This window comes from Platalea leucorodia (genome assembly GCF_965183815.1).
Source record: "Platalea leucorodia genome assembly, chromosome: 6".
Classification (NCBI taxonomy): Eukaryota; Metazoa; Chordata; class Aves; order Pelecaniformes; family Threskiornithidae; genus Platalea; species Platalea leucorodia.
In genome coordinates, this window is record NC_138828.1 from 72103366 (window position 1) to 72130264 (window position 26899).

Below are 26899 nucleotides of genomic sequence, written 5' to 3' on the forward strand. Positions count from 1 at the left end.
CGGAAGCGGAAGGAGCGGCGGCGGAAGCGGCGGGCTGAGGCCGAGGCCGATGCCGGGGTTGAGGCTGCCGCCGGGCGGCCGTGCGGGGATGGAGCTGGGAGGTGGCCGGAGCCGGTAAGCGCAGGGCTGAGCAGGGCCGGCTCCTTCCCCTCGGCCGCTCTCCCCGCCTCTGCCAGGCCGCGCCGCGTTCCCCCCGCCGAGGGCTGTGTGGCGGCCGCGTCCTCCCGCCGCGGCGGTTGGCGCTCGGCCCGCCCTCGGCCCCGTCCCCCTGCGGCAGCGGCTGCTCGGACCCCGCTACCGGCCCGCCGCCCGCCCTGCTCCGTCTGCGGCGTCTCCTTGCCTTCCCGCGCTGCCGCCTTGTCGCCGGCTCTCGGGGCAGAGCCCGCCCTCCGCTCGGTGCCCGGCCTCGTCTCCTGAGGCAAACCCTTCCTCTGCCCCCCTCCATGCAGCACCTGGAGCCTGAGCGTTAGCTAGGCAAGACGGAGGGGAACGTGAAACGGCAGTTTAAGCTGCCGGGGTTCCTCTTGTTCGGGAGCAGCTCAGCGTGTCTGCCTTTTCCGTTGGGAGACAGGCAGCTCATGTCTGAGGGACCCCGAATTCACTGCTTGTTAAAGTACTTGCAAGATGCTGTGGTGGGAGATGTACACAAAGAAAGAGGTTCTCTGGCAAACATGGTTTCTTCATTTTGAAGCCTGGTAAAAGACATAAACAGAAAACAAGTACAATATAATAGCCCCCCTTAGTACAACAGGAGGCAGTGAAGCACAGAGTAACAGAATAAATTAAAATGTGGAGCCTTTAGCGCTCATGAGACTTGAGAATGGGGGCAACCGCTCTTCTTCTCATGTTTAACCCAAGATGGTTTTTCTGCTTCGTTCATTAGTTAGAAGATTAGAAGTTCCAATTGTCCTAACAATTGGAATTTTCCTTTCGTATTTACAAGTGCGCAGGGGAAGAGTTTCATCTTTCTTCCAAAAAAAAAAAAAAAAGTAGCATAGAATTGATTGTAAATGTGTTGTGGGGGAAGGTTACTTGTCTTCCCTTCAACCTGTTCAAAAAAGTGATTTTTAAAATAGACTACATTGTATTAAAAAACTTACCATACTAACTTGTCTAATGAATCCGATCCACGTGGGAAACGTGCTTAGCTACAACAGCAACAAATATGGCATAAATAATGCTACTACAATGTTCTCCCTTTTCAGTTTCGAGGGTGAAGAAACTGAGGTTTTCCTCTACGAATGCTATTGATTTTGTAGATGTGATATGTTTTTGCCTTAGAATCTAATTCTTGTCGAAGTTGTCTAAATCGCTTTTTTTGTGGTTACAGAGTTCAGTTTATTGGCAGCGCCGTTAGCACATTTTTGCAGAAGCTCTTTGTTGTAAGCAAAGCTTCATTAAAGTCAATATTTCCTCTGTATATGGCTGTATTTCTACTGGTGAGCAATACTGTGACTCGTCTTTAATCAGAAAAATGTCATTAGAGCTCACATTGGAGGTGTAAACTGAAGTCTGTTTCCTTTGGGAGCTAAAACAAATTGTAAAAATGTTCTTCATATTAGAAATTAATTTTGCAATTTAATGTTTAAAATTCATCTTAGCATTTTATTTCATTGTAGGTAATTTAAGTGACTTTCTAGCATGGACACTGTTGCTAGCCATAGTTGTCATCTTCTCCAGCAGCTACATGAACAGCGCATTCAGGGTCTTCTCTGTGACTGCATGCTGGTGGTAAAAGGTGTCTGCTTCAAAGCACACAAAAATGTATTAGCTGCTTTCAGTCAATATTTCAGGTATGTGACAGAAAATTCTTCTATTAAAAAAGTGAACTAAATGCTGTTGGTTGAGGTTTTCTCTGAGAAGGGTATATTTTTCTGGTAGTTGCAGACTAAGCAACTGTTGGAATGTAAGGGGAAAAGTTAAATTGTTTGTCCAGAGATAAATCTGTTTCAAGTATTTAGTCTAATTAAAAACTGTGGCCATCCTAATTTATTTTCTAGACATACATAGCTAACTACTACACTGCTTGAGTTTGGCGTTTTCTTGATCCTTACTTGCTTATATATATGCTCATATAATGGATTCTGGCATGGACCTGTATTCAGTATTTCAGTACGAAAAGACAACTGTTTACAAGGTGCACAGTAGAGTACATCAACAGAGCCAGATAAGGGATATTATATATTCAAAATAAAATTGACTCTATAGGTTATTATTGAATCTCTATTTAGAAGAGATTCTCAGAGACAACATCTGTGTGTTAAAGTACAGAGGTGGCCTCTGAAGCCACATCACTCGTTTCTTTCCCCTCTGTATAGCCCTCATTGATCCTCCAAATTTTGGGCGATGCTGGATCTCCCAACTTAGTGTTTTATGTTAGTTATGAGTAAGCTGTTAAATCTGGCAGTTTTTAGACCTTGTTTCTTGAAACACCTCTAAAGCTTGACTACCAATTCTTATGTAAGAAAATTATTTTTATGTTATGACCAGGGAAAAAAGATGAGAGGTTGTTTTTCCTTTTTCTCTTGTAGTGTTGCAGTCCTGATGATGAAGTGAAATTATGCTCAAAGACTGATTTTTTTAAAGTAGTTATAAAGAACTAAGCACTCAACTCTTATTAAAATTCAATAGGATATAAGTGACTAATTAATTTAGACTCTCAACCCAGATCTGTTCATTAGAGTTCCGGTTTTAATTTAGATAGTATGGGCTGGATTTATAAAAGAATTTGGATGTAGGCACTGGCTTCAGAGTAGCATCTAAGTATGAGGATAAGACAGCTTAAGTAGGGGATGCATCTGAAACTGCATTTCTAAGGTTTAAGCCTAGACTCATTTGCTTGAGATTCAGAGCTCATTGATATTAATGCTCACCTTCAAACAAAACCTAACTTGACAGTTAACCCACAGAGGCGAATCATCAAGTTCAGGGCATTTCCTAGTGTAGGAAAATAGCTACATAGGAGTGACCTGACCCCATTTATACATCATCATTTACTGTGAGAGTATAAGGCTAGAGACTGGGGGTTTTAATGGAAGGGTGTAAAGTTCCTGACTGAGGCACAGTACAAACCCACGTAATCTAGGACTGGTTATGCATTCGAAGTACTACAGCTCTGATGCTAAGAATACTTTGTAAGTATTCTTTGTAAGTAAATAGTAATAAGTCTTGTGAATTCAGACACTTTAAGGATTCAATGCCAATTCAGTGGCTATTGGTTGGACTGCTGTTTTAGGCTCATGTACTTGTATTCTTCATTATTCTTTTACTTGGTTCTCAGCCACTACCAGTAAAAAAATACTTTTCTTGGATATGAGAGAATAGATTGAAAATAATGCCATCCTCTTGTTTGTCATTAACATCTTCCCATCTACTTGTGGAGAAAGAACTAATAATAACAACTTTAATAAGTTTGATGGACAAGCTCAGTTGCCAGAAGAGAATAGTTTAGCTGACTTTGAGGTCTATCTTCTCCTTTGTACTAGAAAATTTCTCATGTCCTGTTTTATTTGCCATGATGGAAGAAGAAACACCATTCTGAGTCAACCAACTTTTGCAAATAGTCCATACATACCGAATATGTAAAGAATGTTGGATAGGAAACCACAAGTATAGGGTGTGATTTCAAAACACTAAAAACCAAAAAAATTAAGGTTATATAAAGGATCATTTGCTTTGATTTATACTTTAAGTGTACTAGTGTAGGACTAATATATAAGACAAGTAATTGAGCAGTTTTGAGACATTCATCTGCAAAAACACAGCAATCTAGATAAGACCACATAGTGTAAATTGTTGTTTCCTACCAGGCAGCCTGTTTGCGATGTATGTGTATTTTTTTATAAAAGCGTTTGTGAATTGTTTGTGTTTGAATATTTGCCTTATTTTATCAGGACCCTTTTCCAGAATTCTTCAGGCCAGAAGAATGATGTCTTTCACTTGGACATTAAAAATGTAGGTGGGATAGGCCAGATCTTGGACTTCATGTACACCTCTCACCTGGATCTTAGCCAGGACAATGTACAAGCTATGTTGGATATTGCACAGTGTCTCCAAGTGCAAAACGTGCTGAACATTTGCCACACCTTTTTAAAATCTTCTACAGCTGTAGAGCAAACAGCCAGCATGCCTTGTAATAGCGTATTTTCGCTGCAGAATACTTTGACTGCAGATACTAGCTGTGCCAGTGACAGTTATGGAACAAACCTATTGCATGAATGCTCCTCTGACACACAAGCTAATAAAGTCTTGGCTGACCACCATTCTCATGCACCGCAGTCTGTTAATCTTCACGCACCCTCAGGTGACGTACAGAAACAACCACAGGACTCCTTAGATGGCAACTGCACAGAACTCCCATTTAAACAACCAAGTTACTATTATAAACTACGCAACTTTTACAGTAAACAGTTCTATAAGCAAAATGCTTGCTCTAATCATGAGAGAGCAGCAGAACAATCCTTTTCTTACAACACGTCTACAGAAATAAACACAGCAGAGAATAATTCTTGTACTGTCAATCACTCTGAATGTATTCTGGAAACCTCTGATCATTTGCCATCAAATTTTCTGGTTCAGTCCTTGAATGAAGCCACTCCAGACCAAGATGCAGAAAGCACGCTTATGCAGCCCACCAAACAGATGCGGCTGAAAAAGGCAGTACACCTCAAAAAGTTAAATTTTCTAAGATCTCAGAAATCTGCAGAGCAGCCGCCTGAGCCTAAAAGAGATGACAGTAGAATAACGGGAGTAATTGAATCTGTAAATGAAGGCACCATGGACATGGCAAATGTTAGAGTTACTGAAGAAAAAGAAGCTGAAGATTTAGTGAATTCTGAGAATTTTGAACAAACTGTTGAAATTGAAAGATCTCAAGGTCCTTTGGAACAAGAAGGACAATCACACACTCTTCAGTTGCAGAGGCAATATACTTGTGATTTATGTGGGAAGGCTTTCAAACATCCAAGCAATTTGGAGCTCCATAAAAGGTCTCATACAGGTACAGTTATCAATACCTTGGTCTGCACACCAAATATTTCTGTTAAAGAGGATGTCTTGCAGTATCTCTTGATTCAGAGATGCTGGTTAAGGGTCTGCTTTCAAAAGGGTGTAGGTTTTGGTTTTGTTTTTGGTTTGTTTTTGGTTTTTTTTTTTTGAATGAATAATCATACAGGAATAAAGGCTGTAAGACTGATTTTAGCTGAGAGTTTTAGTTGTATTAAAGATTTCTCCTTCATATTTATTTTTTTAGGGTTCTTTTTCAAAGAATGTTGTGTGACACTTTAATGAAAATTTTATTTTTGTCTTGCATTTAGAAAAGGCATTTCTAGTCAGTTTGTCAGATGGCCCAGTAGTCTGAGTCAGATAACAATGAAAAGTGTAAATGCATAGGAGGCAATACTACAAGTGTTCTAGATGACCTCAGTTCTCTCTGATCATATATTCATTGTAAGATACAAGTGATTAGGGCTTGGTGGTCATTTCTTTTTAACCTGTAGAAATATGCTGTATAATGAATTTATACTTTTTTCCTAGTGTGAACAACTTTCATTGCGTTTACCTAGAGTGTAATGCTCTTGCAGACAAGTAGGCTGCAGAGGGAATGAGAATTTTGAATTCCTTTGTTTTAAGAACTCACAGGTAATATTATTTTTAAACCTAGCATAGATTTATTTCAAAGTATCTTTTTATTCTAGTGAAAAACAAGACCCAGTCTAACTTTGAATTAACTAATTTGTCTGTTCAATTTAACCAGCATGTTCTATTATATTTCTAGAACTTTAGATACGTTTTTTTAAAAGGGCTTTTAAGAATTACCTTAGCTAGCCAAGTTACACCATTGATTTCAAGTTCTTGAGATCACATTATTCCTGATTAAGCTGTTGAATATTTATTGCTGTTCTTTTTCCCTGTATTAAATATACAAATGCATCTCTCTCAATCTTGTCAAATAAAGGTCACTTTGCAAATGAGCATACATGTATCAGTACTTTGACAGTAAATATGAATCCCTCTTAGCAGACATTAATTTCTTTTGTTAACTGATCCTTATCATTAAGAATTTATTTTTCCATGTTATTAGTAGAAAAATCTTTCCAGAGCCTGAAAATACGAACGTTTTGCGTTAGCTTTCTGAAGTTTTCACTTGGTATCTTTGACTACTTCTGTATGTTTACATTACTAATACTATTTTTTTTTTTTTTAATTTGGTCTCCTGTGAAAGAGTTGCATATGTCTCTTACCTAGATCTTCTCTTTGCCTTGTATTTTTTTGAATCTATTATCCTATTTGAGCTGACATCATCAGGTATATTTTAATATCTTAGAAATTTCAGGAAGATAGGTGATCAGATAGAAGACAGAGCATCTAGAGAAGTCCCAGCTGAGGGAGAGACCCTGAAGTCGGTAACAAGTGAGTTTGTGCTAGAGAATCTATGTGAGAGAGAGTACCCAGCTATGAGAAACCTGTTAGGATTTGCTTTTCCTTAGACATCGTAATCATTGGAAGGAATCTGGATTTTGTGAGTTCTGGTGCCCATAAAACTACTTGTTTTTTTAAGAGTGTGTTGCCTGACTGATAGACTCAATTATTGTACGTTTCTGAATCTGCTAAACCATTTAAAACAGGAGGTTCAAAGTTTAGTTTACCTCTTCTAATATGTTGTAACTTAAAGGTCAGGGGAGTGGACTGGGTACTAAGCTTTGTAGAAGAAAGAGGCTATAGCCCCTGATACAAGTATTTTACAAATATTTTTTTTCTTCAGACACAGCATGGCCAGCAAATGTTTACAATTGTAGGAAATGGGAAAAGAGGAAAAGGGTTGCAGTAGCTTTCCAAGGTTATTTATGTATGTTGCAATTCATTTCTTTGTTGTTATTTGAGGTCTGTGTATTTACACATGCTTCTACTCCACTTAAGCTCTGGTAAGTGTTGTTTCTCATTCTGCAGCACTGTCTGATACGAACTAGCTTTATACATTGTGTAAGAAAAGTGATCCTAGACTTGGTTTTGTTGTTGCTGTCCTTCTCTACAAGGCTGAGTATACACTGGATTCAGGAATTCCATGCTGCTTTTCATACACTATGTTCTTCCAATAGTTTCAAAAAACTCCAGACTTGAATGCTACTTAACATGGCATTAATGTTCTTCTATAGATGTGTTAAACTGACAAAGTTTAAGAGCGTAAGTTTAACAAATAATAAGCACATCAAAGAAGGATGGAAAAACTGAGGCAAAAATATGATTAGGTATGCCTGTTTGCTTGCCTGTTATTTTTGAGTCATGTTAATTTGTTTTTAAATATCCACCTAGTGCAAAAAGAGTACTTGGAAAATTTCAGTGGATAGTGAGTAGGATGTTAATATAGGAAGGATCTGTAGCTGAAGGTACAGGGCACATCTGTATCTTTAATATTAGGTATATGGGTAGTTAAGTAATGTAAGTGTATGCTAAAAGCCATTTCCATTCATCTGCCACTTCAGAAAGCATAGGAAATTGTTAGCTAATCAGTTTTATTTAAAACATTAATTTTCTAGAACTGAGCAAAAGGGTTAGCAAGCATTTAAGTATTACAGTGCTTACTCAAAGTTCTCCAAATCTTGTTTTCCTGAAGAGATGAAGGAAGCAAGTTACTAAAATGGACCTTTCACAATGGCAACCCAGTTTTTAACCCAAAAATGACAGCTCTTTCAGTGTAAGTGCTGTGGTGGCCTGATTGTGGAGAATAAGCACAAGTGAAATTCTGTCCCTGAACACTAGGAACTGCTAAAGAATTTACAGGTTAACATGGTTGCATTGATGAGTTGGCTATGTGAAGGACAGGCATACCGTGTTGAACACAAGTCAGTGTATTGGGTTGTCGAGCTGTTTTAATTGTATTGCTAGCAGATATTTAAAGGAATCTCTAACTAGAGCTTATTGCATTGACTTTAAGATTGATTTTGACTTGATTGAATGTTATAATTTGTTTTTATTAGATTGACCTCTCTGAAAAAAAGGAAGCAAATGTATCTCTCTTAGACAGTCCAAACCTATGCAGGAATATCCAGTGTGGGGTTTTTTTTTTAAATATTTTCAGGAAACATGTCAAAAAAAACAAAACCCAACCCTGTGGAAAGAACTCTTGGCAGGACGGAAAACAACAAGAGCAGAGTTACACTGTCGTGTAGTACACTGTTGATCCTCAACCTTTTCATTCTGAGCTTTGCTTGAGCAGGTTGCCAGCATTCCATGCCTTAGTAGGTCCTGCTCCTCACCTTTGTGATCTCTTCAGGAACACCACTTCTGCCTTCATGCCTTTCTCCTCTGGAGCTGACACACCACTGCTTTGATCCCACTACTGTGTACTTTATCTTCATCTCTTTTTGCAGAGGGTTGAACAAGAAGGATGCAACAGAAGATGGAAAACACAAGATAGTCCAAGGGTTCAAAAATAAAGTCCCCTGGATGTTTGTTTAAGCATTGTCTTAATTGTAGTTCAGTTACTGCTTTTCCCCAAATTTTCTCTATTGCTGTTGATCCAGCTGTGGTCTTTGAGAAGATTAGTGTTCTTGGATAAGGTTTTGGTTTGGAATTTAATGACAGTCAGAGAATCATAAAATAATTTAGATAAGAATGGACCTCTGGGGGTCATCTAGTCTAATCCTCTGCTCGAGGCAGGTCAAATTAGATTGGATTGTTTTGGTCATGACCTTGTGCAGTCAAATTTTTGATATCTCCAAGGACAGAGATTCCACTACCTCTCCAGGCAATCAGTTCCAGTGTTTGACCACCCTCATGGGGTAAAAGATTCTTTTCTTATATCTAATCGGAATTTCTCATGATCTAATTTGTGTCTGTCACCTCTTGTCCTATCACTGTGTACCTTCAAGAATAACCTGGTTGCATCTGTCTTTCCATGACATATAGACAGGAGTAAGATTTCCTGTTTGCCTTCTCTTCTTAAGGCTCCAGATATGGTCTCACCACTGGTAGGTAGAAAAGAATCATCTTCAGCTTGCTAGCTGCACTCTTACTAATACGCTTTAGGAAGCAATTAGCCTCACTTTACGTGAGGGATGCTGCAACACTGAGTGATTTAGTATTTCTGCTAGAATTCATTCTTGGAATAAGCTACTTGATATGCCCAGTGGTTTGGAGTTTTATGCAGGTGCAAAATTGTTCTCCAAAAACTAATTTGATGCTTCCTTTCAAACAAAACTTTTTTGTTTTATCTTTATCATGGGGAAAAAACCTCCAACTCTGTACATCAGTACAGTTACAATGAGGCTGCATGCAGCCTACAACAATAGTTTTGAGAAATTTGAGCATCCAATTTCCTCCCTCTCCCTCTAGTTATTTCAGGGTGGATTTCTGTTCAGACAATAGTCTTTGTGTCAACAGTAACTTTTTTTTGGTATAGGTAATTTCTGCAGAAATTGCTACTGGTGGTTTTTATCTTCCATTTCTATTTACCTTGATGCTTTTATGGTTGTGAGAAGCCTTCCCAGTTGCCACAGATCTGGCTCCCTGTTGGTTTCACTTATATTTGTGTTGTCAGTACCAGAATTTTCAGTGTTTCGCAAATTTAGAGCCATAATAAAATCAAGCTGCAGTGCTCTTCATAGTTGAGTTATTGGTTTCTTAATTTTTATCTGTAATTGAACAAAAGCTTTCTTGAAACTGTGGTAATATTTCCATTCTTTGTTAAGTAGAAAAAGTAGATTTAGGCTCAAGTTCTCAGAATAACTGCAAGATTGCTATCTGTGAAGCCACATAACTGTTTATGTTTACTTTGTGCTTTAAGATCTAAGAGGATTGCATTTAGTCCTTGATCATGAAATGTGTTGAAAGAACATCACCTTTATTTGGCAGCAGGGAAGGAAAATGGAACCTCAGCACGTGGATATTGTAGATGGTTGCTTGTAACATTTCCAAGGATGGAGGAAGAATACTGATGTAGAAAATACTTTCTGGAAGAGAAGGCTAGAAATAGCCAGAAGGTGTTCTGTAAAATCAGGAAAATTATAATTAAAAAAGTAAATAAAAATCTTTAGGCAGATTTTGAATCAGCACCAAGATGAAACACAGTGTAAAATCTCTTTTTTCTTCTGGAAATATCTACATTCAAAACCACAAGGATTTACACTAATTCTTTTGCTTCCGTGTACCTGTGGGCCAGATTAGATAAGTCCTTTTAAAGTATAGTTAGACTCGTGAAAATACCATTAGAAGTCTGACTGTCATTGAATTCAGTGTTATTTGAGCATTATTATTGTTTTAAAAATTCTAGAAGATGCAGAGATTTTTGTCAACAGTGTAAAAACTAGGAGACCAAGAACTATGCGGGGGAAAAAAATTATCTTTATGAAATACTTTAGAGGAGAAAAAGTGATTAGAAAAAGATATTTGTCTCAAATTGATAGCTAGAGAATTGAAGTATTGTGCAGTCACATTCTAGATTGAGAGTCAAGTTATTTTGAAAAGCTAAAGTGGGCTGCACTAGTTTTTTACTAAAACTGCTCATATGTTTTTGGAGATTCAAGAATACCAGTTCTATATGTATAAATTCAGAATTGTGGAGCAAAATACTTGGGTTAATTATCAGATACTCTTACATAGGATGAGAATTTGAAGGCAAATCTATGTTTGCTGGAAGTGAATGGCTACATGCTGATCAGAGATGTACGGTACACATTGAACAGAGAAAACAGAATTCTTCCAAATTAGCTTCTCTGCATTCCTTATTCTTTAGGAGTGCGCCCTTGTGTGTACCAGTGGAAAAAACGGTGCACTTCCCATAGCTTTTGCTGTTGTTGTAGGACCTTGTTGTCTATTCTGTTCTTCCTGGAGGTATGGTACCCCTGTAATTTGGAAAAAAAGTGGGAAAACCACTCCCATTCATATTAAAACTCTTCTGCCTACGTGTTTTGAAAGATAAATTCTGTTTCTGAGCAAGTCTGCCTTACAAGCTTAATGGTAAATGCTGTACTTCCTTCTTGAATTTCCCCTTAAATACATGGGTAAGTGTCCTTTTGGGGGTATTTTTATTCTTACATTACATGTTTTAAAAGGAAGCGTACCAATTTAAAACATTTGTATTTTATTGCAACTATTAGAAGTTCTATGTTCTGTTTCTTCTCCTTTTAGGTGAGAAACCTTTTGAATGTAACATTTGTGGGAAACACTTCTCACAGGTGGGAATATTTTATATTATGGTACTTACATTTGAAAATGAAATGCATCTATGTGTTGACTCTAAAAATAAACTTGGTTTTAAGTCTATAGATATTTTTTGTTCAAAGACAGACTTTAGGGATAAAATATTAAAATGTCTTATTTAAAAATAGCATGTTGAATGTTTTAGATTTCTTTGATATGTTTTGTACCTTTGATTCTGTCTGCTCTCAGTAGATGTGTTATGTATTTTACCTTCAAATGAATGTTTAACTATACAGAGCCACAACTCTATTTGAAATACAGAGAACATTTATTCTCAGACTGTGCTTTTGCGTTGTGCTTAGGGATATGTTGTGAATAGGATTTTTACGGTGTCTGAAAAAAATACAGGTTAGAATTTTATATAATGTTGTATTCACAATACAGTTTCATTTTCCTAAATGGCATAAATTATTGAGCAGATTTTTTTGAGTCAGTTTCCTATGAAGAAGAACAGCACGGCCTGTCTGAAGTGACAAAACTCAGCTATGATTTAAAAAAAACCCTCTTGTGAAATTCCCTATTTAGATACAGGGCCTAAGCTTTAGCTGTCTTAATTTGCCCTCCAATGCTTGCTTACTCTTCTGGGTACAGTAATTCATTTGTATTTCTACAAATTTGGTGCCTAGTTGTCTCACATTTCCAAAACGTCTGTTTCTTTTCTATTTTCTTGGTTGGAATATGTGCACCTAAGTACAGGAGACAGGTGCATAATTTTATACTAAGATTAAATAATAATTATTGTTGAATAACTTTGGTCTTTCTTACGGTTTAAAGATTAGAATTACGTGGTCTTTGTCCACCCACCCACCAGTGCTTGCGCTTTTCTTGCTCCAGTTTTGTAGTCCACCAGTGGGACTTCTTTGACTCATGAATCTGATGCAGTTTCATCCTCCACTCTGTTACTAAATATGAATGTAATGCTGCATCCAGTGAACCATACTGTTTCACCATGCTTATCAAGCCATTTGAACAAAACTGGGTCTGTTTATTAGGCAAAGAAAGTGCATTTTCATTCATTCTGATGGCTGAAGTTCTAGTTATTAAAAGAAAAAAAGTGGATGTTTCCAAATTCCATTAAAAGTACTTTTGGCAAATGGAGTGGTATTCTGTACCATTACTGTGGGGGAAGAGGGAATAAGAAAGCTTCACACACTCAGAGTATATGACAGGTATGACAGACTCCTCACGCAACATGCATTGCTCCTCTTCAATTACAAACAAAAAACCAAAAACCCCAACAAACCTGGACATTTCTGCCTTTTAATTAAACACTTAAACACCTTCCCTCCTCTTCCCTCCCAATTACCTCACTTGCCCGAAGGTGTAGGTAGACACATATTGATGGACAATACCTACAGATCCAGAATCTGAGCCACAGCATTCAGCCTGTGTGCTGCAGTTCTTTCTCTGGTCATGAAAGGGAACTTGCATACTTCTGAGGTACTTGCTTTTGAATCGTGCAAATAAGTAAGACTCCACCTACCAGAAAGTAAGATGCAAGGATAATTACTACCTACTTTTTCCTTAAAAGGCCATCTCTGCTATTGTTCTTGATCTTCTCAGTTTGCAGGCACAGAAATAGTAACACTTTTCTTATTTAAGCCTTCGTGTTATGTGCTTTTGAGACAGTGTAGTTGTTGTGCCTGGTAGTATGTCTGCTCCTGCTGAATGTAACTGATGTTCCGCCTGTTGGAATGTGAAACAGAAAATGAAGAAAGCAGCAAAAATTGACATAGGAACTCATAGTCTGAAACAAATAACCATAAATGTCTTTGATTTTTGGAGAAAAAGGTTCCTTTTGTACTTACACACCTGCATCTTCCCTTACTACTAGTACACAGCCTGCTGCTATGTGGTCCTTCTCTGGCTGGTGATCCAGGAGATCATGTTTTACCTCCTGACTGCCTCCTTCTGCAGAGCTTCTTTTGGGGGACCTTGTGCATTAGTTCCTTCACTTTAAAAGCACGCCAGTTACAAATGGACTAAGTCAAGCATATCTCTCTATTCTCCAAATTTGTGAGGAGTGGTATGCAACCAGTATCAGGAAGAGGATTCTTCTGAGCTTTTTTTTTTTTTCCCACTGAAACGCTAGCAAAAGTCCTCTTATACTTTTTCATTGGGATGGCCTATTATGCCTTAACCAAAGTTGTGTACCACCTTAAAAGCTTAGGAAGAATACACGTTACTGATGTTTTTACCTTTTTTTTTTTTTTTTTGTCTCAGCACAGTTAATAACAAGCTTTTGGCCTCATTAAGAGGAAGTAACATAGGCTTGTAATAAAGAAATTGATCTACTTGCTACTCTCTGTAAAATATTTTTATTCTGGCTAAAAATGCCTGTATGGGAACTATTCCAGAATAATTGTTGCAATTCAAATTCATCCTCTGTCTTTATGCAGAATAACTTTCAAATGCCTATGGTATGGTTTGTTTTGTGATGTGGATAGAGGTAACGGTTTTGTCTTTTGTATGCTTCTCTCAAATGCACCTCTGCATAAAATCCCTCGTCTTTGCAAAGCACAAACTGCTCCATGGAGAAGTCAGTTTAGTCTTCTCCTTCCTCAGAAATGGGTGCCTAATGCCTCTCTCTGAATGGATTTCAGTATTACAAAGTTTGGCCTGAGAGAACAGTAGTTCAGTCATACTGGTGTCTGAAAAACTTTACAGGTGTTAAAGAAAGCTCTCTCGGGGTTCAAACGGTGATCCATTTAATATTGTCCTCTGTGTCTGTTTGTGTGTGTCTGCAGTACTTTAGTTCTGGTATATTATAAGCTCTTATGACAGTGATTGATCATCACAGGTAATTTATTATCTAAAGAAGTCGGAAGAAATTACTGACAGGTCATATTTTTGTTGTCTTACTGTGACTAAAGAGGACATGATAATCTTTGCATCCCCAATTTTCTTTCCTGATTGAAAGGACTTAATGTTCCTTTAGTGTACTTAGATAAAACCAGGCAGTTATCCATCAACGGGAACAGAAGGATTAAAAACTGACTGTGGAAGTATGCACAATTTATGGAACATCTGCAGTTCTTCTATCCAGACTAGCTGTATCTTGTGCTTTGAGAACTGGTCTCTCAGTGGATTAGCCATTCAGAACCACCAGTGGCTTTAAAAAAAAATTTTTTAAAAAGGTTGGAATGAGTAAGATGGTTTTGTCTAGTCATTATCTGGTTTGCATGCTAGACTAGCATGATTTTTACAGGATTGGGAGAGGAAAGATATATAATAAAAATCAGTTACCAGTAATCCCATTTGTTCATTTCTGTACTTCCTGTTCTGTTTTCTTTTGTTATGAGTAAATATTTACAGTTTTGGAGCACTTGGCTCTAAGTATTTTATGGATTGAAAAATGTTTACCGTATTCTTTTCAACCTCCTGGTAGGTGAATTCAGACATCCTGATGTAACGATATTTTATTTGTAGGACAGGGAAAATGAGACTAACATGAACCATATTACTAGTAAGTTTTCTTCTTCACTGTGATCTAGATAGTGTAATTTTCATTTACAATGGGGTCTGTTTTCAACTACAGGTCTTTCTTTTTCCTTAACCTTTGATTCCAGGCTTCTTTTTTATATTTTTTTTCTGTTCTTGTCAATGTATAATTGCATACATAAGCAATTTGATCTTGAAGTACATGGTAGTCTGTCTTTACTAGACAAAAACGCTTGAGTTCCTACATGCTTTGTAGTTTTCACCGCCTTAGAATTAGGAGTAAAAAGCCAATCTTATGGTTCCCATCATTGCCTTTTTACCTGTATACAACAACAGGCTAGCTGAATTTAAATGTTTAAATTACTGTCCCTTCAGGCAGGTAATCTCCAGACCCATTTACGTCGACATTCTGGTGAAAAGCCATACATTTGTGAAATCTGTGGGAAAAGGTGAGTAGAATTGTTCATCTTAGTAAAGTTAACATGATAAAGCTTTTTCATGTTTTCTTTAATCTTCATGATAAAGTCAGGGCCAAGAGCTAAGGTAGCATGCTGCTCAATTTTGTTGAAAAGACATTGGGTTTAAATGTGTACTGATGGGATTAAAATACATAAATGTCTTCAAGTGTCTTGTTGCAAGTCTCAATAATAAGATAAACATGTCACCACATACATAGTCTGTGGTCTTACTTAATTTTTTGTATATTGGTATCTTTACTTAAGGATATACTGTTGTGTGTATTTTGAACAGTGTGAGTCACAATAAATCATGCGGTTTTGTACCTTTCCCTCACTTTTTTTTTCATCATTTGTTCATAGAATTTTTGTTACATTTTATGGAAATCATGAAGTATGGGAAATTTGACGAATTTAAGCAAAGCATTAAATATTTCTGCTTTCTGCTAACAGGTGACAGAAAATACACTAATTTAGGAATAGCATTTGTACTTAAACTAAGTCAAATGCAGAATAAATTAGTAACATTAATGGTGAAAAGGGTTTTTTTTTGGTTTTTTTTCCTAGCATAAATTTAATTGGACATTGCCAGCTTCAAAATGTTTTTCTTAAATGCATCCATTTATCTGTGTTTTAGACTTTAATCTTTGTTTAGAGCATCAGGCATTCATTATAGTTGATTTCCACATGATACTCACTTTAGGAGAATAAGGGGCTTATAAAGACAGTAATTGGGTTTTCGTATTCTGTTACAGATTTGCTGCTTCTGGTGATGTTCAGCGTCATATTATTATTCATTCTGGAGAAAAGCCTCATCTGTGTGATATCTGTGGCAGAGGTATGCAAGAACCAAAGTTTCTGCTTCTGAGGTTTTTTTGATTGAAATGTGAGGAGTCATTTTAATCTCAGTGTCTGTCATATATTTCTAGGATTCAGTAACTTCAGTAATTTAAAGGAGCACAAAAAGACCCATACAGCAGATAAAGTATTCACCTGTGATGAATGTGGGAAGTCATTCAACATGCAACGAAAATTAGTAAAGCACAGAATTAGGCATACTGGAGAGAGACCATATAGCTGTTCAGCATGTGGTAAGATATATTGTGCATAGCTTGGTTGTGTCTTTGCTTTTTAAATGATAAGTAAAAGCTCCTATGTCAGCAGAATAACAATTAACCAAAATTATTTTAAATTGAAATACCATGTTGTGACAAGTTTTTCACAAAATCTTCTGTCTTGCATACTTCAGTCTTTCATTTGGCATATTAAACTCCTTTAGCTGTTGTAAATAAGTTCAAAAGTGAATTTCAGTTGAAGAATAGAGAAAGGAAATAAGAGGAATCAAAACTGGATGTGTACATGTTTGCTAGAGACGTACTGATACTAGCTGCTTCAAAAATTGATTTATTTTCAGTATAGTCCTTTCTGATGGAAAGCTAGGTTTGGCATCACTTGGCTATCGATGGACTTTTTTTTTTTTTCTTCTTTCCTTCCTTTTCTTTTTTTTCCCTCAATTGAATACTGTTCAGATATAACTGCAGTCAACCACAGAGTTGATAATAATAACCTTTTGCTACTTTGCTTCAACCTCTGGAATAAAATCAAAACTTGATCAATGCTTCATACCAGAGAACACCCATTTTCAAAATCTGCTAGGTAGGTCATGCTTCCAGGTGGTCTGAAAATTGCTCTTTGATCAATGATTCATCCTTGTATAACAGTTCTCAGAAATTGCATTGTCTGTCCTCACTGCATATGTTACTTAGCATCCTCCTTGCTATTTACTTTTCTGTCCTTAAGTGCTGTTTTGGTATAATTTCATTCATGTTCTCAGGAATCAGCTTTGGAGGGGCAGCTCTATATGATAATGTCCAACTGCAGTATGTTTTATGTATAATGTCTTGAGGCACAAGAAAAGCTAAACTTACCAGGAGGTCTTGCATCAGAGGGAGGAAATATAGACATGCAGGATATGAAAAGTATAAACAAACAGTTGTGTTGCTGTCATTAAAACAGGCTTATTTTCATCTTGTCTTGTAGAGCTCTTTTGATTATTTTTCATTTTAGCTAGGTCATCTTGTACTGAGAAGGCAAAAATTGCGCAAAGAGGATCTGATCAATAGTTAGGAAATCATTTGCATTATGCAAAAAATCCATATGTATTATTCCAGTAATTTATAATCTTACTGTTACTGTTTAATGGCTTTTCTGAAGAGAAATCTGGGCAGTAGAATGAAAAGTATGATGACAAAAATTGAGACTGTGGTTTTACTGGGCCTTCAGATAACACAGTTCATTTTAGTTGGTGTCTGTCCACACAAAATAAAATAATCTTTAACCTAGGTAAAATGAGATAAAATCACAAATACGTACCAGCTTATTTCTACTATCCTAAAGAATGTGAGGTGTCTGAATCATGTAGCAGTTCTGGAAATTAATGCTCTCTTGTTCTCCTTGTTCTTTTACACTTTGCCTGGGTTCAGCCTCAGACACTTTCTTCTTTGCACTGTGGTAACTGAGCTTATTTGAGCCTGTGGTTCTGAAAATAGGCAAACAGTTGAATATTTTATTGTATTCTAATATTTACAGCAATAAAAATTTACAGTTTTGATACATTCTCTGGCTGGAACATAAAAAATGGACGGCTGTATTACGTTAGCTCAAAGTTAAGAAAAAAGCTAACTTTGTCTGCACTTTAAGAATAGTTCCTTGGTAATGAAGAAACTATTACTTTCTGTGATGCAGTTCTCACTCGAAGAATATATTTAGAAGCTTATCAGCACAGTTTTTCCAGACAGATGAGTTAAATTGATTATTTTTAATTTTTTTTCCTCCACGAAGATTGATACAAACTGCGAGCACTCACAGCTTTCAAATACTAATGGATATTCCCATCTCTGGAGAGAAAAACTAAAGCACTGGGAAACACAAGTTAGAAAATCAGATCAAGAAGAAGAAACAAGTCATTGAATTGTAAACATAGATGGAACTTGTTTGAACCTGTTCTAGATAAACAAAGTACCATGACTGGGATATACCATATCTTATCACTTGACATTTTCTCTAAATAAAACATGTTAATGCATTTGTATTAAGAACAAAATCTTAATATATCCCTTCTGTCTTGTAGGGAAATGTTTTGCAGGCTCTGGTGACCTGCGTAGACACGTAAGGACTCATACAGGAGAAAAACCCTATACCTGTGAAACTTGTAACAAATGCTTCACTCGCTCTGCTGTTCTACGGCGGCACAAGAAAATGCATTGTAAAGCCACTGATGAAGGTCCAAACACACTAGATGAATTTACTCAAGGGATTGAAACTCCTGATCTTGACAAATCTCAGAGTTCTGACTCTTTTGGCCAAGAAATGTCTGTTACATTGTTACCAGTGTCCGTTAAATTTCCCATTCGTCCAACTGCAAATACAACTGAATTTGATAGTTCTGCAGATTCTTACTGTAAGTTGCGATCAATGATTCAACACCATGACTCAGCAAACCAACAGAAACTGAATGTGGATTCTGCTAAACTCCCAAAAGCTCAGACACAACAAACTCCTCCACCACCACCATACGCTTATGCAGATGTAGATGTATCTTCTGCAGAAGAACCCTTACAGTCTGATATTCCCATGATTCGTTCCTCTATGGTTAGCTTGGACAGTCATTGTAATGATCCACTGGGCAGCCGAACATCATCTGCTGCGTACAAGAATAATGAAGGACCGTTCTTCTCCAGCATGACCCTCTGGGGTTTAGCTATGAAGACCTTGCAGAATGAAAGTGAATTGGAACAATGAGGGCTCAGGTGACTGTATCAAAACTTCTTAGAGGCATTTCATGCTAAAGTAATTGCGCTTGCACTGCAGCATAGAGAGATCAGAGCTAGTTTTTAAGCCAACTAGCTTGGATACTGGTAGAAATCAAGATACGCATGCCCAGAACCAGCGTAGGCTGCCTTTACACTGCTTCTCAGCAAAGTTCAAATCTAGTTTCGAGGACCTTTGTTGTTCTGTGACTGCACTGTGTAGCTCATGTGTTGCCAGGATTTACTAAAATTTACCGTTTACTAAATTTACCATTTAACTTGGTATTTTTTACCTGATAATGGAGGAGAGAATGGCCCAATGTCTAATTTCATGATATGGGTGCAATTCGAGTATGGGTCATCAGAGTTGTGTAAGGGTGTAGATATGAAAAGAGGAAAATATTTAACAAATCCCTAGTGAACCTGAGTTTCAGTAGTGGCTTTCTTACCAGTAGGACCATTGGTTTACATGACTTGAGTATTGTGATATTAAATTTAAATGTTAAATACTGGACAATATTTGTGATAGTGCAAAGTAACTGTATATCTAGAAACTTTATTTTTTTACAATAAAAGCTTTTTTTTAGTATTTTATAAACTATTTTGCACAGCAGATTATTTGTACAATGAAGACCAAGATCAGGAAATGCGAATAAAGGGAAGTTGTTTTACATTGTATCTTAATTGCTCAATATGTTTCATCTTTTTATGAAAGATTTTCAATAACATAATTCCATCTATTCCAGGTATCTTTACAATGCTAATGGGGATACCACCGCAAGAAGAGCTGCACTGTAAAATAAGTGCAATCAATATACCAGTAGATGGTCTTGCATTTCAGTGAATTAGTGTAGAACATTGGCTAATTAATGGAATGAATAGACTTTTACAGGATAGAAACTTTGCTTAGAGGCCTCTTTCTGCTTTGGTGGCTTGAATGGTTGTATTAATTTTCAGCGTAGATCTGTTGCTGCATTTCAAACTGCTTGCTACAGTCATGTGAGTTTTACTGGCCTGACTTTTTCCAACCCATCAAAAAGTTTTAGCAGTGTGTTGTGAAGCTTTATGCTAAAACATTCCTACTACATCCTGTAGTTTCTGAAATGAAAATATCCTTGTACTAACCTTTTTTCTGACGTTCATTCACAGGCTGGAAAGTCTGTTTGAAGTACATACGTTTTATTTCCTATAAGGAGTCTCAGTGTTCACCACTAGCGAGACAGCTGCGAGTACTGGTATCTCTAGTATTATAGGATAAGACTGCAAGACTTGCACTTGCATGAAAAATAGTCCAACATTTATTTGGGACTACAAAATCACATAAAACCCCCAAACATCTGGTTATATTAAAAATTTGGTTGTGAAAAGCGGCAGTTTGGAAGCTGAGAAGTAGGTTTCATTGTTTTGCAACAGCTAACAAGATCTGGTATCACCGCTATTTTAATAACACTGCAGTTCCTCTGCTGAAAAAATCATGTTTGTGTAAAGCTAATAGCTGGAACTGTCTAGTAATTTACATGTAATGTCACATTTTCCTGTTATTAGAAAATACTTTGTCACTTGTATCCCACTGAAGCACAAAAATTCAAGTCTATTATAATTGGCTAGTTCCTGGTAGAACAAGAATTAAGTTTTGCTAGAACAGGAATGTAGACCACAGGTGACTTATAGTCCACTGCTTGCATTCTGTGGAAGTTCAGAGCCTGGAAAATACAGTATTTTTCATATTTTGAAGTGCTCACCACTTTTTTTCCCTTCAGGAATTCAAAACTAGCTGTTCAGTTTCTTGTTGTGTTAACCCCATCCATTGCAATGTGTGGCCTCCCTTCCTTTACTTGGGCCCTGTACCTTCCTGTTTTTAACTGCTTTCAACCTGAGTTGAAATGAGAAAGGTAATATTGCTGGCCAGAGCATAGCACTCCTTGAAACAAAAGGGGCAGAACATTGCACTGTGTATGTAAGTCCTGAAAGATACAAATTTCTCTCAGTTGTCATTTAGTGTTATGAAAAACTTTTTTTCACTACATTAACACAGCAGTTAAAAAAAAAAAAATCCAGATGCACTGGAGAGCAAATCAGGAATTTTTTTCATCTGTCTTTTCTTGTAGTGCATATATACTAGGAAATTCTAAAACAGCTATATTTTTCCAGCCAGTGAAGTCAAAACAAGCTTTTGCAGTGCCTAATTTTAAACATAGCGTGTAGGCTAGCAGAACAGTCCCACATAGGCTTAAGCAGGGAACACTGTATATTTGAACACTTAGCTCCTCTCTCATTCATTTTCTTTTACATTATTTGCTGATGAACACTGCAAATCTTTGTGGAAATCACCCACATGCTATTCAGCAATCCATGTATCATGGTTCTGTCCCTGACCATGTGTGCTCACACTCGCTCTCACTCTGCTTTCCTTGCAGTAGTGCCTAAGGCAAAATGCGGGTATTTGCCAGTCACTAGCTCTGTAGCTTTCCCCTTGTCATAAACTATTTTTAGATTTACTTGTCCCAAGAGAAAATAGAAATTTGATTCTGTTCCCACAAGGATTCTGTTCCTTGGAAAGGACAAATCTGCAATTTGTGAACCTCCTAACTTTTTAGTTGCCTCTGGTTCTGCAATGGTTTTGCTTTCTCTGTTGTATTTGGTGGAGTCGGTACAGGGTAAGTTTAAAACAGACCATGTTGCAACCTTTGTGCTCTTATAACAGTATTGGAGGCCTGTACACTTTATTTTGGAGGAATGTGTTATTGCTGAAGACTGACTTAAAGTGAAAATGGCATTTTGAGATGCTTGTAAGCATACAGATTAGATAGGTATCAAACGCTTTGTGCCGACAGGACAGTCATGTTGCACAAAGGATAATTCCTCTTGCTTGGCAATATTGCTTTATGTGAGACTGTTTCACACCAAAAACATGAAGGTTCTCAAACCTGCTACCAGATCGTGAATACTGTTTGCAGTTTGGGGACTTTGATAAAACACCACGTTGCAATGTGGCATCTTTGAGAAGGAAGTAGAGGAAACACTGGTAGGAGAAAGCAGTCCATCTGAGTTTGTGCAGCTGCAACCAGAAAGAGCAGGAGTTGCAGCTGTTATTTCTAGCTGGCTTGAAGGAAAAGCTGACCAAGAGAGAAAATTCAAAAGATGAGTAGATAGATGGAGTCAGATGGAAGAGAATGAATTTTTATGTATGACGTAAAGTTTCGGATTAAGAAGCCCTATCCCTGCAGCCACTTCGCAGGGAGGTTATTACTGCCTGGCTGCAAGAAGATGTATTTTGCTTTTGTGTTTCCAAAATCAAATATATTATGTCATGTCAATTTAGTATTGTCTCGTGCTTTTCTCGGCGAGACCTCTGTAGAAAATTACCTTGGAAGAGGATCTTTTTCTGTATCCTAAGAATTTCCTATGCCAACCCGTAGGTCCATAATGAAGAGGATGTTTGAGTGGGAATAGCAAATACGGTCCGATAGTCCTAATGCTGCCATAAAGCTGGCACAGTTGGAAAACAGCAGCTACCCCGTGACTTTGAAGAACAGGTGGAAACCGTGACATAATTATTGAGCCAATAGTATTGCACAAGCAGCAGACGCCCAGCCATAGCTATTGCTCATAAATATCCATAGCCAGCGTGCTGAGGGCTATGAGTAAGCATCAGTCAACTGGCTAGTAGCAGGCACTGCTGAAGCGCCATTATAATCGGGGTAAATGGCGTGCTATTTGAAAAAAAAAAAAGTTAACCAACCTTGCATAGTAAAATTGAAGGACTGCTAATTGTTATTTATTAGAATAGCTATCCTGCAGTTCAGAGTTGCTGTTCAGTTCATCTTGCAGACTTGAATCACTTTTGTTTCCAGAAGATGCAGGTAACTGCTCAGGGCTTAGTTTGGGTTTGTTCAGTGCAGAGATGTCTCTGTCCTTTAACTCTTGCACAATATAAAAGAATTAAATTATAGTAGTGTTTAAACTTTTGAAGGCATTACTGTCGTTTTTGGATGATTTAAGTGCATTAAACCTATAAAAATTTAACCTGCCATTTTTATGTGGGTGTGTTTTCTGTGTGCACATAAGAAAATGATACATAGTATAATTCAGTCTAAGTTCAAATAATCCCCCTCCAAAAAAGAATCCTCTGCTTATCTTGAGACTCATGATCTAGTTTAGTTAGAACCAAAAAATGTTTAATTGTTTAACTGAAGTTGTTTAAGAAAGGAGAACCTCCCTAGGAAACCACTTGTTTATTACCTGTTGCCATTGAGCACGTATAGTGTTTTTGTGGTCTGAGACTTTATCTGCATTCTCTCGTACTCTTTTTAAACCTGGCCTACTAGATGTTTTGCAGTTTCTTGAATTCAGAGATCGGGCTTTAGAACACAGCACTTGTGCTTTGTTTCCATGGCTTCTTCAGCAAGTCCAAATAGGCTTAAACTCCTGTTGATAATTTTATAGGGAAGTAATTGCTACACATGAAGTCTTCCCAAAACATCTAAGTGGCATATACAAGAGCAAGCCAAATTTAAGACAAAATCAGTGTGAAGCAAGTGGAACTGGCCCCACAGGCCATTTGCTTCTGGAATCCACTTTTGTCTTTCCTTTCATTGTCTCCCCCGCTGTGGGTAGCTCCATTCATACGTGGACAGCTGCATTCAATTCTTGCTGCTCACTTCATGCCACTTACCCACCCCTCATAATCCAGACCAGAGGTTAACATATTCAAGCTCAGTGAGGAAAACAGGAGAGGCATATAGGTAAACAGAGTCCCACATAGTTGTAAAACTCTATAAAAAATCTCCAGTCTCCATGTTTTGGAGTGTGTGCTGGGATTTTGGATATTTAGGTTTCTTGCTAAAGAGCTTGTTTCAGAAGTGATGCGTAAAACAAACACGACAAGAAATGGAGATGGTCCTGCTTGTACAAAAGGCTTATTAGAAGGCAAGCAAACGTGAGCTTTGCAGGCAGATTTGAAGGAGGAAAATGTGATAGCTTGGGAAATACGTTCTAATGACAGCTGAAGGGCCTTAGATGCAGCTATTTTGTAATTCAGTATGCTAATGACTTCAAAGTGACCTGTGCTCCACTGTGCTGCAAATAGATTTCTTTGTATTGGTACACACAGGCTTGTGCTTTCTGGTCCATAGCCTTATTCATTAATCCTTACTGACATCTATTATTGAATTTGCCTTCTCTAAACAGTTGGTTTCCATCTCTGTTATTAAATCTCCATCCTAGCAAATAGATTAAAATTACCTTTAAAACACAGCCTAGTGAGGACACAAGCTAGTGACTCAGGCATTTTTTTTTTTCTAAAGACAGTATGCCTACTGTTTAAATATAATTTTTTTTTTTCTTTGTAGTTGATATTCACATGTGTGTTCAGATCTGACAACAGTTTTGTTCTCTTGGTGAGGGAATTTTTCCTGGAAGGTTACAAAAGCCCATTAATAGAGCCGCACAATGCAGTGCTGAGGAGCGTGCATGCATGAACTACAAGTCTGCCAGCTTTTTGTGAAGCTCTGCAGGGGGCACTATACTGAAATAAAGCCTTTCAGGCCCCTTTAATGTAGTTCTGACCTTCCACTCTATATTAAACAGATGACTGGAACCAGAAAGATAGGTCATTGTGGTTGCAGTTAATATTTGTAAGGACCAAAGCAGCTCTCAGCCTTTGAGGTAGAAGGGAATCATCTTAAGTGTGAAAATGTATCATCACAAGAATGGAGAGGATCAAAGGAAGGCCAGCTGGTGCTCGGACATCTTTTCATAACCTTTATTACAATGCTAGAATACACTAACCTCAATGGGAAGTCCATTCAGTTCGTGTATTTCAAATAGATAATCTGTATTCTGGTGAAACAAAGAAAGTGAAAAAAGCCCCTTCTAAAAAGGGGGTGGTCGACACAAATTTGCCTATGATTTAATCATATTGGTTTTCTAAAACCAGCTTAGCTTTTTCAATGCAAATATATGAATGCATGACATGCTTATTTTGGAAGTGTCTGAACATTTGTAAATTTAGGTACAGAGAGTTCTAGCTGATTTTACTGTGTTTTACTTCCACTTCAGAATAAAGGCCCTCCGCATTTCACTTGCCATGCAGAAAAAGTAAGGCAGTGTTTCAGGGAAAAACTATACAGAACAGCCATAAGCATTAAATCACCAGGAGGTATGTGTATGTGGAGTCATGAAAAGTCCAAGATTAATAAGGCTGACTAGTTTTGACAAACACCAAAATTTAAGCTTGGGCTTCCAGGGAACATCATACCACGGTAAGTATATATTAAATTAGCAATACCAAAGCAGAATATCAATGAAGATTGCTGTTTAGAGGTAGGCTGTTACAGTAAAGTCCTGTGTCTGCAGGTTGAAGGCTGTGCTACCAGACCTGTGCTAAATGGATAGGGAAAAGCAGTGGGACTGTAGGTATAGACCAGAGGTGAGCACTTCTGCCGTGATATTTTTCAGATGGGGAATGCCGGAGATCGCTAGAACATCAAAGTTCAAACTCAAGTGTTAAATGGTTTACTCATTACTTTCAGATTTGGATTTCAATCACTTTCTGAATTTGTTCCATGGATCCAGAATGCGGAAAATATCCCTTCTACTTGTTGAGCAGGGACTTACTGCCAACCAACTTTATTAAACGTTTTGTCTGAAGATTGACACCTATGTAACAATTGCATTATTTGTGAAGTTAGGCCTTGACAGGAAATTCAACAGTCATTCCCTTAATACTGCAAAACACCAAATGGACAAAAGAATATTGCCTTTTCCAACCCAGAAAGCGACGGCAGACAGTCATCACATCAGCTGAGGAACGACTGGAGCCTGTAAAACAGGTCTGAGGGGCGCTGAAGTTCTGACAGCTTCAGGAGATACAACAACTTTGTTTCAATTCAAAAGTCATTAAAATCATCCCTAAATTCTAAAGCTCAGAAGAAAAGGTATGTAATTTCTTTTTCTCCAAGTAATTTGCATGTCAAATCTCTCTGCCTCTCTCACATGCACTCTCTCCCTCTCCTGTCGGTGATGTCTCTCTCAGCAGCTGTCTAGTCATGAATCACTCCTGTCATCTGAAGCATATTTTTAACACTTCTGGACGTGCTCTAAAAGCAAATGCTGTTAAGCAAACAATTTGCACTGTTTTTCTATACGCTCTCTTCACTTCCCAAAACCTTTCATAATCATGATTTAAAAAGCTGGGTCACAGGGGAATCAGGTACTGGAAAATACAACCTTTTGTATTTGTGAGAGTATCATAATGTTACATCAAGTTCTCATGTAATGCAGATCTTCGTCTGACTTGCAGAAGACTTGAAGTTGCCTGAAGCTTGAGAATTTCACTTCATTAAGATTCATATGAATGTTGCCTTTGGCTTCACTCATTGTAGTCTGCACCCTCTCAAGCTCAAACTTCAGTCTGAGTTTAGGAACTGAGCATACAAAAAGAAAATCACTGTCAAAGCTTAGTTCAGCTGCTGTTACGGTAAAGTAGATTAGATTACACCATGTTTGCTTCAGAGCAGTGATTTTACAGGCTGAAATGGAGAACATAATCATGGAGCCTGATAAATTATTTGTCTTGTAATCATCAGTTTCAGAGCTACCAGAAAAAGCACATTGACCAAAAAGGTTTTGATCTTAAAAGCTTTTCTGCTTTTCTCATCTCTTATTTGGCAGAAGGATGCCCGCTGGGGCCTTAGGGACCCAAGGATCTTCGCTAGGTGCCTGGAAGGCCTTTGGAATCGTCCAGTAACAAGTCAAATAGGAAGAAAAGTGTATTTTGTTCTTCTCCTGCTGGCTAGTAAGTGACTCTTCTGGTAATTCAAATATTTGTCAGGAATACAAGTTGTTCAGCTCTGGATCCAAATGTTTACATTGCCACATGGGGAAAACAGGAATCCTGATTGTGCCCAGCTGGAAAGAACTTGCTCTTTCCAAATAAAATGTGGCTTTTAAATACCTAGGACCAAGTTGGGTTTGATTTTTCCGAAGCCTAGA

At 37.7% G+C, this 26899-nt stretch overlaps 1 protein-coding gene across 4 annotated transcripts; it reads left to right on the forward strand.

The window, feature by feature from the left end:
- The first annotated feature begins 24 nt into the window (after window positions 1–24).
- On the forward strand, window positions 25–26899 carry ZBTB49 (zinc finger and BTB domain containing 49). 4 transcript variants are annotated; one of them, XR_014228565.1, is made up of 10 exons: window positions 25–114; window positions 1620–1793; window positions 3894–4999; window positions 11128–11174; window positions 15016–15089; window positions 15851–15933; window positions 16025–16186; window positions 18226–18904; window positions 25438–25842; window positions 26579–26899. XR_014228565.1 is itself a non-coding variant. In XM_082315739.1 (9 exons), exons 2-8 carry the CDS (start codon window positions 1642–1644, stop codon window positions 18894–18896), a joined length of 2295 nt encoding a protein of 764 aa, XP_082171865.1. In that variant the 5' UTR covers window positions 25–114; window positions 1620–1641; the 3' UTR covers window positions 18897–18904; window positions 19651–20073. The 4 variants fall into 4 exon arrangements, 3 of the variants coding, with proteins under 3 accessions (XP_082171865.1, XP_082171864.1, XP_082171866.1); XM_082315739.1 differs by lacking the exons at window positions 25438–25842; window positions 26579–26899 and adding an exon at window positions 19651–20073; XM_082315738.1 differs by lacking the exons at window positions 25438–25842; window positions 26579–26899 and having other exon boundaries at window positions 18226–20073.

Coding starts and splice junctions, on each gene's coding strand:
- ZBTB49 (XM_082315738.1), top strand. CDS start 1,642: ATGGACACTGTTGCTAGCCATAGTTGTCATCTTCTCCAGCAGCTACAT. Junction 11,175..15,015: donor GTGGGAAACACTTCTCACAG/GTGGGAATATTT, acceptor CTGTCCCTTCAG/GCAGGTAATCTCCAGACCCA. Junction 15,934..16,024: donor GTGTGATATCTGTGGCAGAG/GTATGCAAGAAC, acceptor ATATATTTCTAG/GATTCAGTAACTTCAGTAAT.